The sequence below is a fragment of the Platalea leucorodia genome, assembly GCF_965183815.1.
Source record: "Platalea leucorodia genome assembly, chromosome: W".
NCBI lineage: Eukaryota > Metazoa > Chordata > Aves > Pelecaniformes > Threskiornithidae > Platalea > Platalea leucorodia.
In genome coordinates this window covers 26377390-26397148 of record NC_138859.1, presented here as the reverse complement: position 1 = coordinate 26397148, position 19759 = coordinate 26377390, and the positions used below count along the sequence as shown (strand labels likewise).

Genomic DNA, 19759 nt, shown 5'->3' with positions numbered 1-19759 from the left:
CTGCAGCATGGGATGTAATGTGCATGTGAAGTGTCAGAGTCACTGTCTGGCCCACTCACATGGTGGAGAAGAAAACAGGTCAAGTTGGAAGCCCTAATTCATCAAAACTTTGAGTTTCTTTGCCATAGGAAGGCACTTAAGCGCACACTTAACTTCTCAGTGAAGCAATGTGAATTCAGTGCTTTGCTGAATCAGGACTAGAAAGAATGGAAAAGGACTTCTCCTGTGGTGAGTACCTGAATGGAGTTTTGTTTCCTTCTTGTGCAAGGTAATTTTTACCCTGGGATATATGATAATTACATGCTCTAAGCCCCTGTGATATGTGAAGCCTTTTATCTGCTATTGAGGCTATTTGGCAGTGCGTGGGCTGTGCTGCTGGCATGGCAGCTGTGTAAGGCAGTACTGCACAGTGTAAGTCTGAGACTGGAGAACTCCTTTGCTCTGGGTTTTCATGGGCAGAAATGAAGTCAGCTTGATGTACTTGGCACAGCAAAAAGACCAGGTGACCAGGTGAGTCACTTCCACCAACCTCGTTTGAACTTCACCCCTGATGAAGGCTGCGTCAGTGCCCTGCATACCTGTTCTTCCAGAATATTCAAAACCACAGTGATTAGGGGATGACCAGCAGTGCTGGTCAAACTCACACTCATAGAATCATAGAATCATAGAATCGCCAAGGTTGGAAAAGACCCTTAAGATCATCGAGTCCAACCGTTAACCTAACACTGCCAAGTCCATCTATACCATGTCCTCGAGCACCACATCTATCCGTTCTTTAAATACCTCCAGGGATGGAGACTCAACCACTTCCCCAGTCAATAAACTGGATCATGAGGTTTATCATCTGGAAGGGATCAAATCAAATAGTAATAATAAAAAAAAACCCCAAAATGTGCAGATGATTGATACTGATTATTATTATTGTTCAAAATAATCAAGCCTGACAGGCAAATGAGTGATTGCACCTCAGAGGATGCACATGTCTGTTCTTCCTTCCCTTACTAAATCATGGACTAATCTTTCTACAATATGATTATCTGTAACAAAGTAAAGTAAAGCCTTTTGCCTACAAGGACTTAGCTCTGTTTCACCAACATGGGCTAGATTAAAACCCCTCCGTATGACACAGTCACCTGCAGTCTAATCCATGAAAGTGTACCTGTGGATGGCCTTAGTCACCCAGCTCCCTAACAGAAAGAGAAACCTCCTTTCCCCTCTTACTGCTGGAAACTACAATATGGGCAATCTAGGATCATGTATTTTCAACTCTTTAGGTACTTAAGGACATGCTGCAACAAGGCACAGTGATTTTCAAACACACCAAGATAAGCTCACACCCAACCCAAGGGATTGTGGAAACCTCAGGAAGAGTTTGCCTTCAGGGACCACAGAGCCTCTCTAGTTAACTTAGCTAAGGCCTCTGAAGATGTCACATGAGAAGCAGGGACTTGTGAGAAACCTGCCTGTCCCGCCTGCCAAGAAGTGCGGTAACTGCTCATTCCATTCATCACGTCCACTCCTAACCAGCATGTTCCCCTCCCCACCTGCTTTACCCGATTCCCAGCTTTAGACTACCAGTATTTTATTTACCCTGCAGCATGACCAAATTTCATCTTGCTGATGCCCTGGCTCCATCCTACTGTGCTTTAAGGCAATCTCTTTGCAAAAGGGACCATGACCAAAGGTCACAACCCATAAAGGGGGTTCAGGATTGGAGAGGAGAGAAATGACTGTATGGAAATGTCCACCTCATGGAAGGGCCATCCTCCCCTCATCCCCCATGCTCTGCTGTTCTCCAACACTGTAGCATCGTCTTTGCCCAACCCCAAGTTGCATCTCTTCTTCACCCCACTTTCCTGCCACGCTTCCTCAGCTTCCCTCACTTTGCCACCTCTGTGTCAAGCAGCTTCCCTCCTCTGGTGCAACTTCATTTTCTATTCTTGCCTGGACAGGAACACTGAGCTTTCAAGAAGGTCCTGCTGGTGAGTCAACAGCCACTTGAATGCTTGTCTGTGAGCAGGGTGTATTAAGCGATGTAAACTGATCTATTGTTTGCTTCAACCCCGTGTGTGGTGAGAACTTATAAGAACAATGCACTCCCCATAACACTTCTCCTCCACATTATCAGCCTCTGATCTTAATCCCAGAAGTCAATGTCATAATCCATCACTGTTAATGAGTGTGAGCTCCCCTAGGCAGGGGCCTTATCTCACTTGGTATCTAAAGGGCCATACGAGGTTATGGTAATAGTGCAATTAAGTAAAGGTTACATTGGCCTCAAAGTGTTAGCACTGGCTCTTTGGGAACACTTCTATGTTATCGGAGACCAGAGGAAGCAAAAGTAAATGCCTTAATATGCTACAACTCACATGTCTCTTCCTAGCACTTCCATCGCTGGGACCTTCTGACCCAGCAGATCCCAGTACCAACAACACAGAAAGAGAAACTGCCAGCTTTGGGCACCTACCAACACAGACACATGCAAGTGTTGTGGTTTGAAGGCAGGACAGAGCATGCTGGAGACGTGCTCAAAACAGTTTGCCATTTATCATAGAATCATAGAATTGTTAAAGTTGGAAAGTACCTTTGAGATCATCGAATCCAACCTGTTAACCTAACTGCCTGGTCCACCTCTAAACCATGTCCCTAAGCACCACATCCACACATTTTCTGAACACTTCCAGGGACTGTGATTGTACCACTTCCCTGGGCAGTCTGTTCCAATGCCTAACCACTCTCTCCATGAAGAAATTTTTCCTAATATCTAATCTAAATATCCCCTGGTACAACTTGAGCTCATTTCCTCTCATCCTATCACTTGTTACTTAGGAGAAGAGACCAACCCCCACCTCGCTACAACCTCCTTTCAGGGAGTTGTAGAGAGCAATAAGGTCTCCCCTCAGCCTCCTCTTCTCCAGACTAAACAACCCCAGCTCCCTCAGCCACTCCTCATAAGACTTGTGCTCTAGACCCTTCACCAACTTCGTTGCCCTTCTTTGGACACGCTCCAGCACCTCAATGTCCTTCTTGTAGTGAGGGGCCCAAAACTGAACACAGTACTCGAGGTGCGGCCGCACCAGGGCCGAGTACAGGGGCACTATCACCTCCCTGGTCCTGCTGGCCACACTATTCCTGATACAAGCCAGGGTGCCATTGGCCCTCTTGGCCACCTGAGCACACTGCTGGCTCATGTTCAGGCAGCTGTCAACCAATACCCCCAGGTCCTTTTCTGCCAGGCAGCTCTCCAGCCACTCCTCCCCTAGCCTGTAGCATTGCATGGGGTTGTTGTGACCCAAGTGCAGGACCCGGCACTTAGCCTTGTTTTATCTCATACAGTTGGCCTCAGTCCATCAATCCAGCCTGTCCAGATCCCTCTGTAGGGCCTTTCTACCTTCAGGCAGATCAACACTTCCACCCAACTTGGTGTCGTCCGCAGCTGCAGCATATGGGAGTGCATCTCTCGTCCCAGAGAAGGGCTATGAAATCCACAGCTAAAGGAACATAAATCTCTTAAATCACTAGCTGCGCTCATTCAGCAGGGAAAGACAGAGTATATAAATCATCACAGGCTCACTTTCAGTAGGAAGGGTGGGCAGGGACTTCTTTTCTGGTGGCATTTCAAGCACCTTTAATCAGACACATCATTTGGATTAGGCTACAGGACAGGATTAGCGTCTCTGTTTTGCCAGCTGGCTCACTCCCTTGCTCAGGCTAATCCCAGCGTCACACAGAGATCAGACCTTCAGTTCTTATTTGGATGACAGGATGACCAGGGTAGGGGAGGACAGTCAGTGACTGGTAAGCTTACTTGAGTCCGAGGAGCATTGGGTTCAGTCCTAAAGCTTTCTATTGCTATCATTAAGCAAGTACACATATATCCCTTGCGAGTCAAAGGTCTCTTAGGGTTGCCATTCTGAATGGCCACATCAGGCATTTCAGGGCAAAGCAGTGATGAAATCAGGTGTATCTACACTGTTAGTTAAGCTTGGGACCAAGCCCAGTGCTGAGATGAGGCAACGCTACTGTAAACCCTGCAAGCCTATAATAAAAGGTTGCCTTATCCTGAGCTCTAGTGTTGCCCGGAGAAGGCGGGCACTAGTGTTATCATGGCCCTAGCCTCATTCTCTCAATGGTTTTGACCTACCTTGGTACAGGCAAAATTGAGCATACCATGTCCCTGCCTGTCCACAGGTGTCCCAAACCCAGTTCTTCCTGGTCATAGCAGAGGCTTTGTACAGGCATCAGTGGGGACAGAAATGCACAGGTCTGGGAGATCAGACCTCTTCTTCATCTCAATACATGGATGTGACTGCAGAAGTCAACAGACAACAAGTTACTAGCAAGACGCTTCCTATTTCTTCTTCCATCCATGATGCTCTGCCCATAATAAGATGCAAGCTATGTTTTTCATACAGTAATTGTCCACTAGGCAAAACGTACCCAAATATGCATCTAACTTTCTTTAGCTGACATTCACCAGAGGCAACAAGGGCTCACCAGCACCCCTGTTGCTGCTCCATCAATTCACTGCTGCAGCTTTGGTGATGGAACAGCCCAAGTCCTTGCAGCGATGATATGGCAGGCAGGAGAGTTTCCCAGGTCAGGAGCATTTGTAAGGGGCTAAGCAAACACCACAGGTGAGCGACCCAACCTGTAGACATTCAAATTGGATCAGCAGGAGCTTGACGCAGTGGTGACCATGCTCTGCAGTGGCACACCTACAGGAATGGTGTCTGGCTTTGACACCCTCCATCCCTCCCACCCCTTCTACTTTCTTTGCACTGTAGGTATACCTGTTGACTTTCTTTTTCCCTCCAGCTCAGTGAGGATGAAGTGGTTGCACAGGGGAGAGCAGCAGGCCCGCAGCAGCTCCCCGAGAAGCTCAGCACGGCTCAGCTTTCTCCTGCTCAGCTGGCAGAGACCAGGTGGAGGAAAAATTCCTCTGGCCTCCCTGCTTCACCTCCCAGCTACTGCACAGACCCAATCCCTTCAGGGAAGAGTGCCAGATTTGACAAAACAGAAGGCTTTTGTGTTGAACATGTCCAGATTGGCACACTCGAAGGACTAGGTGCAGGACTTGCACATGCTGCTGAAGTAATTGAAGTAGAAAACCTTGGAGCTGGAATTAAGACCCAAAGGGAGGGAGGGGGAACAACCAGCTCCACTCTGGTTCTTGAATAAGCAGCTGCATTATGAGCACAGGTACAGCCACACAGAAAAGCTCATTGTGGAGATCCTCAGTGACAAATGTGGGACCAGGAGGCATGAGCTCTGCTGTGCCCATCTCTAGCTACATGTTGCAAACTGGGTGCACATCACCACCCCCCAGGACTGGACAGATGCTCAGAATGAAGCAGTTTAACATGGCGGTCAGTGGAGAAGCGCACGAGGTGGCATGGAGCAGCTTCTGACAAGTCCAAAGGGCTCAGCTAACAAGTTGCTGTCTGCCAACACATGTGGTGCAATGCTGAACAGAGGGCACATCTGCTAAGAAACCATCCTGGCATGCTTCTGGGTGACCCTGCAAGTTTCGTCAACCATCCATCACAAAACACTGTGGGAATTTCTCAGGGAGTTAGGAGAGGTGGATACTCTACAAGAGGCTAGCCTCTACAAGAAGTCAGCCAACTAGGAAAGGTTAAAAGGAGCTGGGAAATGCTGCTGGTCCAGTAAAACATTCTCATTAGCAAGATACAGCCACTGACCACCTCAATCAGTTTATTTCAACATCATTCTCCCCTCCCGTGCTTTCTCCATCAGATCACGCCTTTAAATTGCAACCTATATGGTATGGCATGTAACTCCTTACAGTGCCACTAACACATAGTTACTGTAGTCAAAGCAACACCCAGACACCACACGTGTCTCACCTTTCTCAATGCCTCATGAGGCCATCACCTGGATTCAGGACAGACAGAAGAGGCAAAGACCAGGGAGCAAAGACTGATGTTGGCACTTGCTGAAGGCAGTTTGATTTAGTCGGTACCATCTTCCAAAGGTAACCTTCAAAACCCAGGACTGCTATTCATAGGACCAGATACAGCCATAACGGTGATGGGGACATAAGATACTCCCCTTCAGCTGCCAAAAAGCACACCATGAACTGGCCATACCACTGGCAGGATGGGCAGACGTCTCCCTATCCTTGGCTGAAAATTTGCCACTGCTATTTACTTTTATTAACAGGTTCCTCTAGTTTTTATTTACAGGTTCTTTTTATTTAAATGGGTTCATCCATTTTCTGAGAGAGAAAACCCACAAGTTTCCATTCTTTTCTCTTTCTCCAGCTTCCATATATTTTTCATAGCACAAGAAAGCACCAGAAACGGGTGTCTCTGGGCCCAGATCTGTGATTGTTGCTTCTGTACAAGCACTGAGGGAAAATACTAGTAAAAAGTAGCATAACAATTGCTGTCATTACCTACAACCCTTAAAAAAGATTTACCAGGAGGAAAAACAGAATTTGATGAATATGGAAGGCATCCTGGTTTTGGTCTTGGACCAGAAGTAGCCCTCCTTACAGAAATCTTAGATACTATTTAAGCACAGAACTGGAAAAAAAGGTTACAGATAACAGAGTCTGTGGGTCATATAGCCATGGATGGTTTTGTTTACAAAATTTTTTGGCTGATTTGAATAGCTTGCAAACATTTTCAGCTATACATTTTCAACTCTGCATTTTCAAACATTAAAATGCTTCTTTGCAAATAGCTATCTCATGGTCTGAAAATAAAATCAGTTTAGAGATAAAACCTGAAGGATTCATACTTCTGTATTGATTTACCAGATATTTGTCTAGGAGATGCTGGAGTAAAACATTAAAGAGGGAGAGGTTCATACTAACTAACTGGTAACTGCAGCTATTCTTTACATTGATCATTTATGCTTCACTGTAACAACATGTTTTAAGCATGGATTTTGCTTTAATCTTTTACTTCAATCTGATACAAAAATTCACGGATGCTTCTCCTCACAGTCTGAATCCCCCCCAAGGGAGAAACGGAGTATTCAGAGAGTCCCTGAAATGAAACTCAAGAGCAACGAAGTTACTATTAAGCAGGTATTCTTTATTGCAGCGCTGGGCAGCACTGGGGATTCTCCACCATAAGTGCTCCACCGATCTGGTAGACTTTCGGAGATTATATACTATAAAGTCCTACATATTCACAGGATTTCCGAGAAATCATTTACATAAACATGAGATTTCCTGGAACTTATTAACATATGCAAATGTCTGATCTGCATGCACAGTCGTCTCCCGTGGTGGTCTTCAGGTGGTCTTTGGGGGTCTTCGGATGAAGGCTTGTAGTCTTCTTCACTGTGTTCGCTGTTTGACCTTTGCTTCTGCGCAAACTCAGTCCTAGGATCACGTAAATGGTGTCCTTCAAGGCTGTGGTCATTCTTTTGTGACCTATCTTCCATGTATTTGTTCTCCCAAGGCCCAGTTGTCTGAGATGGGATTATCCTGGAGCCCCCTTATCTTACAACCATTCTAACTACTCCCTAAATCACAAAGGCCTTTCTTTTGTTTAGTTAAGTGACTAAGATATTTAAATATACTCCTTGCCCCTAGGCTTTCAGGAGGCATTTTGATGCAGTGGCTTTGTCTATCTTGGCTTTAACCCTTTCAAATCCACTGAGACTTGCTGGACCAAGAAGAGTGAAATGCTTAGAGATGATAGTCACAACACCAAAAAGTTAACATCACAAATAGATAAAATCAAACAGTATACGGAGGAAAATGGGGAAGGTACACAGAAAAGACACATAACACAGATGGGATAAGGATACAGGTCTCTTATTTGCTGTTTCCACCACCCATACCCTCAGGTTTCTCTGCTGACAATGGCATGTATTACTTTTTACAGATATTAAGGACAGTTTGCAAAGTAGTTAGAGCACTGGGTCCTGATCCTCCTGCTCTGGGAGGACATGCATAGGGACTGAGCAGGGCTCTAAGTCATTAGTTGAAATAATATCACCCTCTGCCGAGTAGCAACAGGTCCAAGCCACCGTAAATAATAGCTAGGTACTCTCGGAGCCTACTTCAAAAAGTCTGGGAAAACAGAAATCCCTCCCTTCACAGACACTGGGAGAGTAACTCTAACAGTGACCAGAACAAAGAAAGAGTTCAGAAAGCAACGAACATACTTAATATTACCAAATCTCCAAGTCCCTCTTCTGGGAGCTTTTGCACAGCAAGTTAAGAAGGGAACATATGCGGAGAGTTTAAGAAGAGGCGAGGAGCAAAGGGTAGCCCTGGCATCTCTGCTGGGGAAAGGCGCTGACTCTTGGCACAGCGAAAGTGGCAGCATCTACTAAGCAGCAGCATCTTATATTGGCTCTGGGAGCCCTCCAGTGGCTGCGCACCCACCGCTGCCTATAGCGGGAATCATGTCCCCAAACAGGAGAGATGTAGCAGGACCCTCTAGCGGCATAGCTGCCGAGATGAGAAGAGGGAGTCCAGACATCAGCCCTTCCTCCAGTCTGAAGCAAAAGCAGCAAACCTCAAGCTAAGCCCTGACAGGGAATACATGCTCCAAAGCTAAACTTAACGTCATGGGATCACTGTATGGGAGATAACATGAAGGGGAGCATGGTCAGCACTCCACAAGCCCAGATCTCTGCAGATTAGCAAACTGCAGAGCAAGTTTGCTAAAGCTAAACCCAGAAGGAAAGAACAAGCGTTTGCACAAGGATTTTGGGCAAAAGCTAGAGCTCAGCTTATTTCAGACGCAGGTTAACAACAAGGAGAAGAATGACTTCCAACTCATCAGGGTCATGGGAGTCCAGACAGAGCAGGGTACCAGGGGACTCCAGAGCACTCTTCCGCTGCTGAACCTTGGCAAAAGTGCTCAGCTGATTTTGAAAGAAGAGGGTCTTGAAAAAAGAGTATCTTGAAAAAAAAGAGGGTCTTGAAAAAAGAGTGTCTTTTTACACCTAGGGATGACTACAACCAGTGAGCACAAGGGGTAAAATACAGTTGGCTTGCAGGCTCCAAGTTCAGGAGGATGAACTACCTCAAGTCAGGAGAGCAAGGGTCTCACTTGCCACCTCCTTAGGCAGTTCGCAAGGACTTCCTCCAGATCGGTGGGTTGGTAGCACTTGAAAGCCATCCCCTCTTGCACCATCACACACATGGAGTGGGCATTTGCAGCCCCAATCTGCAGTCCCCTTCCTTTAGATGGAAAATGGTAATACTCTGATTCCCTCTGTTGGATTTTTCACATGACTGACCACAAAACTATTAATATCTGAATCCAGAGCTGGTTCAGCTAGACAACTCATTCCCTCCAATGAGAGGAAAACCACAACTTTTTCCATCCCTGGAAAAACCTCTTGTGACTGCAAGACCAGCAGCTCAGATGTAGTAGAGACAGTTCTGGTTTGCTGATACACCTCAGTGGAGAGCGTCAACCAGCATGAGAGAGTTCGGTTTGTTTCTTCTGTGCCTCCTTCACATCTCCAGGAAGGGTGAGTTCCAAGCTTGCTATGAATCCCTGTCTGATCAGGGCTTTTTTTCTCTCTCTAGTCAAAGTACCAGGGGAGTTGCCTGGTACAATAAACTCTCCAAAAATTGTACCATCCATCGTGTTGCTTAAAAGGATCCTGAAATTCCAGGTGCATGTGAGAATACTGGAAAAACTCAAAGGCTTGACTCTGCAATTGTCAGAGAGGTCTTTGGCTTGTTTGTTTTTTTTTTTTTTTGCGCTTTTTGCTTTTTTAACTTGTGCAGGGAGTTCATCTTCATCTAACTTTTCTCCTGCATTGTCAGTTGGATGCAGCATTTCCATCACCACCCAGAAGCGCTCTTTCACGTTCCTAGGAGTTATTATACAACAGACACAATTTGCTCCAGTTCCACTGAGCGCTTAAGCTCACATTTAACTTCAAGTATGCACTGAAGTTCCATTAAACTCAATGGGATTTGCTTAGATATACTGTCAAACAGTGTTTGCTAGAGCAAAGCTAGTGTCTGTGGTGGTCTCCAGCTCTTGATCTTGTTATTGTCTTCATGACCTTTCCACTAGCAACTAGCAGATACACTGACCTGACAACTCCTTTCAGGAGTTCCCTCGTGCAAGGTGTGTAGACTATTTGCCTATGACCTTCTCTGTTTCTTGTGAGAGCTCCAATCCCAGGAACAAATGGAGGCTGGATATTAGCAAGAGGAAGACATGGAAGACCTACCATGCTGAAGCTTTAAGGTTAAGGTTAAATTATACACAAGATGCTGACAACTCCCTCCACTCATAACCTAGGCAAACTTCGTTTCCATAGAAATGGGTGGAGCTGCTGACATTAGAAGCACTTATTTTTAACATTATTTCTCATGTGGAAGGCAAGGGGATGTTTAAGTGCTAAAAATAATGTTCTTTGCTTAAGATTTAGAAAAAAATGCAAAGCAAAAAAGGTGGGAGAGAAAAGCAAATCATGTACTCAAAAGTACATTATCTGCAGTTCTCGAAAAGTAAGGGTTACAGTGACATGCTGTAAAATAAACAAAATAACATGAAATAAACTAGAAAGCAATAGCATTTTTTTGTTTTCATTGCCAGGTCCTTGTGTTCAAAGTCCATGAGCTTCCTGGAGTTCCTGTGGCCATGTAGCCTTGTGTATTAGATTACCTAGGCTGCAAAAGGTACTCATGTAGTTATAATGAATGACAAGGCAGCCCAACACCAGATCTCAGTAATCAAAATACCAGCTTGGCGCTGATTCCAGATAAATAACTTAATGGCAGAGAACCGGTCCTACATTGGCCTTCGTCCATTGTGCAGCATGCAACAGATTAATACAAGCCACTGAGGTATTTGTCAAATATTATGGAGAACAGATATATGAACAAGCAACAAATATTATCTTCGAGTTTACACAATTAACCCAACAGCTGAATGCCCACAGACCACAGTGAAGTCAGCTAGACCAGGGATGGGTAGCAATTATTTTCTGGAGCCTTTACCTTTTTCACAGTTATTCTCAGCTATTGAGGGGAAAGTTCCTGATTTAATGAAGCTTTCAAGTGAGTTTTATAAGACAGGAACATAGCCACAGATGTTCCTGAAGCCACAATCTGCTGCTACAGCTGTTGCAATTAGCAAGACAGTGGATAGATACACATATCTATATGGAAAGCACTGCCTACAGATGCTGTTTGTTGATGCTGTTGGTTCCTGGGGAAGGGAAACAGATGAGATGTTGCGTTTTCCCTATATACTTCCAAGGTGGGGAGCATCCATTCAGGTGAAGGCTGTTTTCATCACTGGACAGAAACGATCAGACTGGGTCTGGTGGCAGTGAGGTTCAGCTCCCCAGACTGTGCTAGGATTTACTGTGACCAAATTTGGCCAAGAGAGCAAAATCCCAACCGTTTGTGACATCTCAGCTGGAAAACTCAGGATTTCCTTCACCGTGACACCAGGACAAGGCCTGTCTGGGAAGATACTGGCAGCTAGAGCCCACATAGTGACAACCTGCTCTGCTAACAGTGAGATGCTTTCTTTACTGTCAAGGGCATCCTCCTTCCTACGACAGGAGCTGATACAGGGAACTTGCCTGTTCTCACCAGTCCTTGTATGATGAGTATCTCCAAGTCTTTATTTAGATCCTGTTGCATCTTTCTTACAAATAAGATGCTACTTTGTGATGATAGCAGCATTGATCGTTAGAAGCATCAGCTGTTACTACCTTCCCCAGGGGTAACGCAGCCACCAACTGATTAGTGTAACAAATACTATAATGTACATAGGAGCATGTATGTGCATGCACTCAGATACAGGGCTGCTACACTTACTGCATTTCAGCGCCTAAAGCCACCAGATCTCTGAATACAAGCAAAACAAAAAAAAGAACTCTGTTCCTCCAAGCACATAAATGTCTGTTAACTGCAAAAGACTGTGTTAAACTTAAGATGCTATTGTTCGCTTTACAAACAAGAGGCCTGCTTAGGAATTAAATCACTTTCAACATGAGCTAGTCAGTCCCCTGAGCTCTGCTGCAGACTGGTACCATATCTAGCCACCGTAATTGGGCTATGTAATCATCTGCAAGTCCTCAGCAAGAAGGACAGCACAGGGCCCACCAAAGGAACAGAGCATCCATTTTCTGAGCAACAATACAGCAGGTGCAGCAAGGATGCCCAATTTCCCTTTTAAACACTCCAGACAAATCAGTCTTGATCATCTCTTTTTGCTTCTAGGTGTGCAGTCCAATGGCTGGTCCGTTCATGTCCCATCTGATGTTACTGGTGAACTTGGGAAGATGGTTATCCTGCCCTGTACTTTCACACACCCCTACAAAACATTTGACCGGACCCTCACTGCCATTTGGAGGATCAAAGAACCTTACAATGGCACAATAGTTTTCAAGTGCATTAGTCAGAGCACCAGTGAACTCTGCAAGACTGCCATCAGCTACAAAAACAAGTACAAACTGCTTGGCAACCCTCGGCACAAGGACCTTTCCATCAGGATTGACAATCTGACCTGGAGCGACAGCGATAGATACTTCTGCCGGGTGGAGTTGTCTGGAGATATCCACGACAAGTATGAAAGCAGGAATGGGATAAAGCTGCATTTGATTGGTAAGAGGGCATGAGAGCCAAAGGAGGCAAAGCCACCCTGTAGGGAAGTGAGAGCCACAAGATGTGGAAAATGATGAGATGGTAACAGAAGTTGACCTGAGATGGTCTTCCAAAGGGTTGGCTTTTCCAGCTCTGAGGGTAATTTATAACATTTGGGCAGGGAATACTCATTGCCTTCTGCAGTCTTCCAGTATGAGGTGATGTGCACAACACAGGGAAGGGAATAGAAACAAAACTGGTAAGGAAATAGCCAGGCTCTGGCTGCCGGGGTAAGAACCAACCAAGTCCTGGGCATCCATGCTCATTGCAGGGGGGTTGAACTAGATGACCTTTAAAGGTCCCTTCCAAACCAAACCATTCTGTGATTCTATGATCCCACTTTGTCCCTGCAGCACAGGATCTGTGCAGGCAGCAGAAAGGCAAGCTGGGGTCAGCAGCCCATGGGGTGGGGTAAAAGATGTCCTTGTTATCAGGATTTAAACTGATTTAATTTTTTAACTAATTTTTTTTAACTAATTTTTTGACTGATCCTGTTATCAGGATTTAAACTCAGCCTGGCTGCTGAGTCAGTTTTGGGCCCCTCACTACAAGAAGGACATCGAGGTGCTGGAGCGTGTCCAAAGAAGGGCAACGAAGCTGGTGAAGGGTCTGGAGCACAAGTCTTATGAGAAGAGATTGAGGGAGCTGGGGTTGTTTAGCCTGGAGAAGAGGAGGCTGAGGGGAGACCTTATTGCTCTCTACAACTACCTGAAAGGAGGTTGTAGTGAGGTGGGGGTCGGTCTCTTCTCCCTAGTAACAAGCGATAGGATGAGAGGAAACAGCCTCAAGCTGTGCCAGGGGAGGTTTAGGTTGGATATTAGGAAAAACTTCTTCACTGAGAGGGTGGTCAGGCATTGGAACAGGCTGCCCAGGGAAGTGGTTGAGTCTCCATCCCTGGAGGTATTTAAAGAATGGATATATGTGGTGCTCGAAGACATGGTTTAGTGGTGGACTTGGCAGTGCTAGGTTAACGGTTGGACTCGATCTTAAGGGTCTTTTCCAACCTTAACGATTCTATGATTCTATGATTCTATGAAATGTAAGCACAAGCAGGCCTGGGTGGTAACAGGGGTTTGGGAGGACAAGATACCCAGCATTCATGTGCCATAGGTCCAAACTCCTCTGGAGCAGGAAAGGTTAAGTACAAACAGCCTGAAAAACAGCTCTGATCAACAAATGTCAAACTCGGGGAACTGGCAGTCTCTATTAACACCTAAAGCTCCTTAGGCTCACCTGACCATTGAGCTACACCCAGATTAGAGGACACAAGGAGGAGCTTCACCTCCTCTTGAAGGTTCTTACTGTCTCCAGCTTGGACTGAAACACTGTTTTGAATCCTGAAGAAAAAAAAAAAACAACAACCCTGAGCTCTTACCCATATCTGGCTGAAAGCAGCATCTCCAGCTGCCATGGTCACACTTAGCTAAGCATACCAAATCCTGTCCCTCTGGAGAGCACATAGTCTCAGGCTTCTCCAGTCTTTGCCAAGGGATCACTTGGAAACCAGAGGGGCAACAGCCACAAGGCAAAGCATCTTTGAGGCAGCACTAGACAACAGTCACACAAGGTGAGAAGTCCATCCACGGGGTGGACATCTGCATGGAAGTGACATTTGGATCCCCAAATAAGCTTGGGACCCATTGCGATAGCTGTTGGATGGATGGATGCAGGGTGTTGCTTCTTCCTGTGGAGCCTGTAGTCTAGACACAGGGAAGGAGAGAAATGCAGAGGTGAACCACACAGCAGCCAAATCTGAGTCTCAAACTCACACGCTGCCCATTGGCTCCCACTGAAGCCCACATGCTGCTCATAGTACAGAAACCCAATGCAAGAGCCCACCACTTATGCAGGACTCATTTGCTCTGTCAGCTGAATAATGTGGCTGAAAAATCACCTTCTTTTAGAGTTGCTCAGCATAGCAGAGACACAGCAGAGCAAGCAGGGGTGAATCTCCAGCACAGACCACACAGCCCCAGATGTGCCCCATCATGCTCCAGGCTGCAACGTGCTTTGTTCAGACCCAGCGTTCAGTTATAAGGAGACCCTGTTCAGGAAAGCGCTAATCCCATCTACCCGGGTGCGCTTGCAGATCGAGGGAGTGCTAGGAGACCCCAGTGGCCTCAGGAACAGACTCAGACCTTACCCACGAGTGCAGAGGTGCCACGTGTTGGTTGATTTTGCTTGTGAAGTGAAACTGCCTTACACCTGCTGTGCACTGCGGGTGTCCAGACAGGGCCCGAGGATAAGCTCGGTTACTTCTTGGGAAGTTCTGCATAGTCAAGGCTTTCCTTCACTTGGAGCAGCTCCTAAACACACACACAGCATGACCAGGGCAGGATGTCAGCAAAATCTGTCTCTCAGGGGCTGCCTGGATTTTAACAACAGAGAAATGATAACATAAGCAGATATGGTACCCAGGCTGCACCCTTCTTTGGGAGTGGGCCCCGACAGTATGAATGGGAGGGGTTAAATAATGTTTAAAAGGTTAATTTAAACACCAAAACACACAGACACATGACAGCTAACACAGCTAGCTTTCTTACAGATCAGTCTTCCAGCCTCAAACCTGCATTACATAGACAAGGGAGAAGACGTGCTGTAGGTGGTTGCAAGCTATGCATTTGCTGTCCAGCCTGACAAAAAATGAGATAAATATTGAACTCCTGCTTTTCTTCTGTGAGGATACTCATTTAGTTCCCTTCGGTTTCCACAATGCCTTTAGGAACCAAATGCATGAAAGGGGTCAACAGGTCCAGCAGGAGAGGACCAATGGGTAAGACAAGCTTGGTCACATCAGCTATGCTTCCTTAGCAGACTAGACCAAAGATGACATGTTCAACAGTGTGTCTCAACATTTTATATCCCCCAAATTATCTTTGCCACTGTTCATTCAGTCACACAATCCCATATGCTACAAATACAGGATCCAAAATTAGTGGCCCTGTTTTGGTATTGGTGTGCTACCCCAAAGCAACCAGGAACCTACACTAGCTGTTGGGCAATCACTACAGGGTTGGAGAAAAACATCAAAAATAGGTTGTAGCAAGGACTGTAAATGTTCCCTGACAATAATTTGCCAAATCTGGAAAGTCTCTGTCACTGAGCAAAGGGCTCACACAAATGGATCTCTCCGTGTGTGCTCTAGAAGTCAGAGACCAAGGGAACAGCCACAAGACGCTTGCAGGAGAGCACCGTGGTTGTCTTGTCCTGGACCGTGTGAGGATGCAACCAGTATGAAAAGGTCACCAGCTGCACCTGTGCCTACATCACAGACAGCACTGGGCTGCGATTCATAGTGCAACTGCAGAAAGCAACCCATCTTCATGGATGATTGCCCTGCTACAGCACAGTGCCTCTGCCTTCTGCGACCATGGAAGGTCACAACAGCTGAAGTTGACCGAAGCTCAGAAAACTGCGTAAGGCATTACAGGGATAAAACGCAAATAAAGTACACATCCTTGCTCCCAGGCTTTGCTGGGTAAATCCCTTTGCTCCTCTATCCAACATAGGCAGGATGGGGAAATCTAGGGAAAGAAAGTGCCAAGAAAAACAAGGAAGGGGAGGTTTGATCCCAACGTTCCCCTGATATAACACGCTGAGGGTCTACCAAGACCAAGCACTTGTTCCAGGTGTATTGTGTTAGACCTGCCTTTGAAACCTGATGCACTTTCCCTCCCCTGTTGTGATTTCTGCAGCTGCCCCCAGGATCATTAACATCACTGTCAGCTCCAACGGGGATCGCACCTTCCAGGCATGCTGCACCGCCGAGGGGGAGCCAGCGCCCACTCTGACCTGGACCAGACCACCCTACAGCAACCTCACCTCCATCACCAGCATGAACCACCACATGACCAAGGAGCTCTGGTACCTGACCCACGATGGAAAATACACCTGTACTGCTGTCAACAGCCACGGGAGAGCAGAGGGGGCTGTGTACTTCTATAAATTCAAAGCATCCAACTGCTCCTTCTTACTGATCCTGATCTTTGTGCCACTGGGAATTAAAGTGCTCATTTTGCTGGTGATACTGGGCTTCACCATTTTCTCGAGAGGAGGTATGTATCACTGTTTCCCTTGGTAGTCTTCCTCCATCAGACTGGTAACCAGCAATGGGATGCAGCAGATAAAGTCAGGCAGGAGGGGTTGGGTTTGTTTTGGGTTTTTTTTAATGATTTTATGATTTTCCACCCTAGGAGAAGGGCATTTCTAATGGGAAATCTAAGAACAAGTAAAAGGGACCCCCTGGCTGGGTGGTCGCAGCCTGCAGACAGGAGGTCTCCTTTGGGAAGGGACCTTTGAAAAGACAGAAGGAGCAGGAGTTTCCCTGTGCCCGAGGAGAAAGGTTAATAACCACCCTCCAGTGTAGCTTCCCAACAGCTCTAGGTCAGTCCTGGCTCCCCAGCTCACTCCGACTACATTGCTAACCCATATCTTCCTTCCCACTTCACAGGTTCCTCCTCTGCCCCATCCAGCCTGGTCCGGTAAGGACGTTCTGCCTTCTACTCATGTTATCCAGCAGGAGGGTGGAGATGGTCAAGGAGAGAAATGCAACGTGTCCTTGGTCTTGGCAACAACCTTCTGGCCCGAGAGCAGGCACCTGGGACAAGGACAGGGTTGGACTGATGGCCAGGCGAGCTGGTATGAGGGACCAAGGCTTGGGCACTGCTGGGAGGAAGCTCTGGCTTGGGTAGAGCTGAGAAGAGATCCCACTGATGTGAGGACAAGGGACTGGGGCAGCAGATTGGAGAAACCATGGCACATAGATGCTGCAGCAGCAAGGGGCTAGCAGAAGTTTAGATGGGCCATAGGCCCAGAGCATGGTAGGAAGCCACATTAAACTAGCAAAAGAACCACCCACCTGAGGGATAGGCAAGGGGAATAGGCTGGGAAGGCATCTGTGGCAGGCTAATAGGCTGATGAATAATGAACGAGAGAGGGAAACTCTGTGCAACACAAACCTTCCCCCCCCCCCCGCTCTGCACCCCCAGTCTTTAATGGGGCAGAAAAAGGGCACACATCAAAGCTGATGAGCTCTGCCAAGTGTGCAAGAAGGTATGGAGATGCCAAACAGCCCACCTCAGAGCCAGCTCGGGTGTGGCAGGGCCAGATTCTTTGGCTGGTATCCATACAATGCTCCCACAGTACCCTTGGCATTTCCCATTACCCAGCACAACACCGTTCTTGGACACTCTTGACAGCTGTGGTGGCCAAGCTAGAAAGGGATGGAAAAAAAAAAAATCCCTAAAAAACCAAAACCAACCTTAGGTTAAACCTAAAGAAGCTGTATCTGAGGTCAGTATAATTACATCTGCCTGGGGCTGCTCCCTTCCAACCTGAGTTATCCTTATGTGATGTCTCCTTCCCCCACCTTACCCAAAAAAGATGGCCATTTCAGCAGGACAGTCAAGTGTACAGCATCAGGACACAGCCAAAGAGGCAACAGGGAATTTAATCCTACAGTTAAATTTGTAATAATTATTTCCAAAAGCAGTTTTTGCTGATATAACAGTGTCTAAACCATACTGCACCCTTGATAATATTTGTATAAATACATACGTAGATGAAAGCTTAAAACCCAAGATCCTCCATGCTCTACATGAGAAGATCCTTCTCAGGATAGGTTTGCACAATCTCCCAAGGCTCTGAGCAGCAGGATAGTAGTAGGAGTTAATGCTAACGGTGTAGATCAGTCTGGATGCTTTAAGATGTAAAACATTAGATGCAACTCAGACACTTAAAAACTACCTGCTGCAGAGGGGAGGATCCATATCAGACAGTATTGCAGACACTTACTCTGACACTCCTTAACTACTAGTTGAAGCCACTTATAATCTAGAGCAGCCAGAAATGCATCTTCACCTTATTCGCTTCTTCCACTGCCAGGCCACAGCTGCAAGACTCCACCTACGAGAACTTTGACCGCAGACACAGCGGCGGCCAGACTTTGCCGACAGAAAGAACAGCATCGAGATGCAGCTGAGGACCTGGGCGGTCTCATCCACACTCACTTGCATGGTTCGAATTCCTGTCTGCTCTGTACATGGGTGCCTTTTCCCAGTGAACATAAGACTGATGTTGACTAATGCACAGAAGGTCAAACAGGACTTGTAAGTGCATGTTCTCCATCCCTGTTGCTGCTTACAAGCATGAGAAGCCTTTAAAGGGAAGACAGAAGAAAGAAAAGAGAAAACAAAGAGGGATGGAGCTGGAAGAGCAGAAGAGGATCTACATAGGATGTCAATTCTAACCAACCTATGTGTTTTTAGTCCGTATCAGATAGTGTTTAGCAAGCAGATAACAGTCTACCATTTTCTCACATCTTTTTGCTTTGGCATTTTTCAAATGTTACTTCAAAAAGCAGTTTTCACCACTCCACTTGTCAAACCACATGCAGCTTCCTAGAGCCAGCAAGTGAAGTATTTTCATGTTTCAAATACTAGCTGTGAAAAAATGCTACTGGAATTTCTGCAGGGTTTTTTTATTATTATTCCTTAACTTCCAGAAGAGTTTATTTAAGAGTTTAAAGGAAATCTTAACTTTCAAGAGGAGTCCAAGCAAAAAGGAAAAGAGGTTTTCTGAAAGCTGGTACAGCTGAAAGCAAGGCATTCAAAGGGTGGTCTGTATTGTAACTCTACTGCAGGTCCTAAAGCTCATGTGCACACACAAGCAGAATCTCAGCTTTGTGATAAATATGCTGTGAAAATGTTCCAATAAACCAAATTGGCTTTTTTTTTTTTTTTAATTATTTCTAAACAATTTCCACCTCTGTGTTACATGAAAAAGTTCCTTTAAGGCCTGACTGCTCATCTCTTAAATTCTGAGATGAAGTCACTACTACAAAGTCGCTGGCCATCCACAAACAAGTCTCTAACCCCACTGTGAGCGTGCTTCAAGACCAGGTGAAGAGACCCAGCTTATGGTACAGGATGACACAAGTCAACCTGGAGTCTTGGTCAGGCAGACAAAGGTCCAGGAGAAGGCTGTGAAGAGCAATGGGTTGGCATAGACGAGGAAAAGATGAAAAAAGGGGTGACAAGAACCTACTTTCAGGTTTATATCACTGGATTCGATGCTCTGTGGTATCATTCCAGTACAGCAGCTCCAAAACTCTTTTCCTAATGATCCTGCTTCTGGTAA

At 46.2% G+C, this 19759-nt stretch overlaps 1 protein-coding gene and 1 pseudogene across 2 annotated transcripts in view; both read left to right on the top strand.

Moving 5' to 3' along the window:
- Positions 1 to 19759, top strand: part of LOC309601921 (HAUS augmin-like complex subunit 1) — a 303238-nt pseudogene that overhangs the window by 165075 nt on the left and 118404 nt on the right. The gene's annotated exons all lie outside the window — the stretch shown is intronic.
- LOC309601686 (sialic acid-binding Ig-like lectin 15) lies at positions 10933 to 18705 on the top strand (the record flags this gene model as incomplete). Its single annotated transcript, XM_082334853.1, has 4 exons — positions 10933 to 11023; positions 12200 to 12583; positions 16318 to 16677; positions 18506 to 18705. 4 exons carry the CDS (start codon positions 10933 to 10935, stop codon positions 18703 to 18705), a joined length of 1035 nt encoding a protein of 344 aa, XP_082190979.1.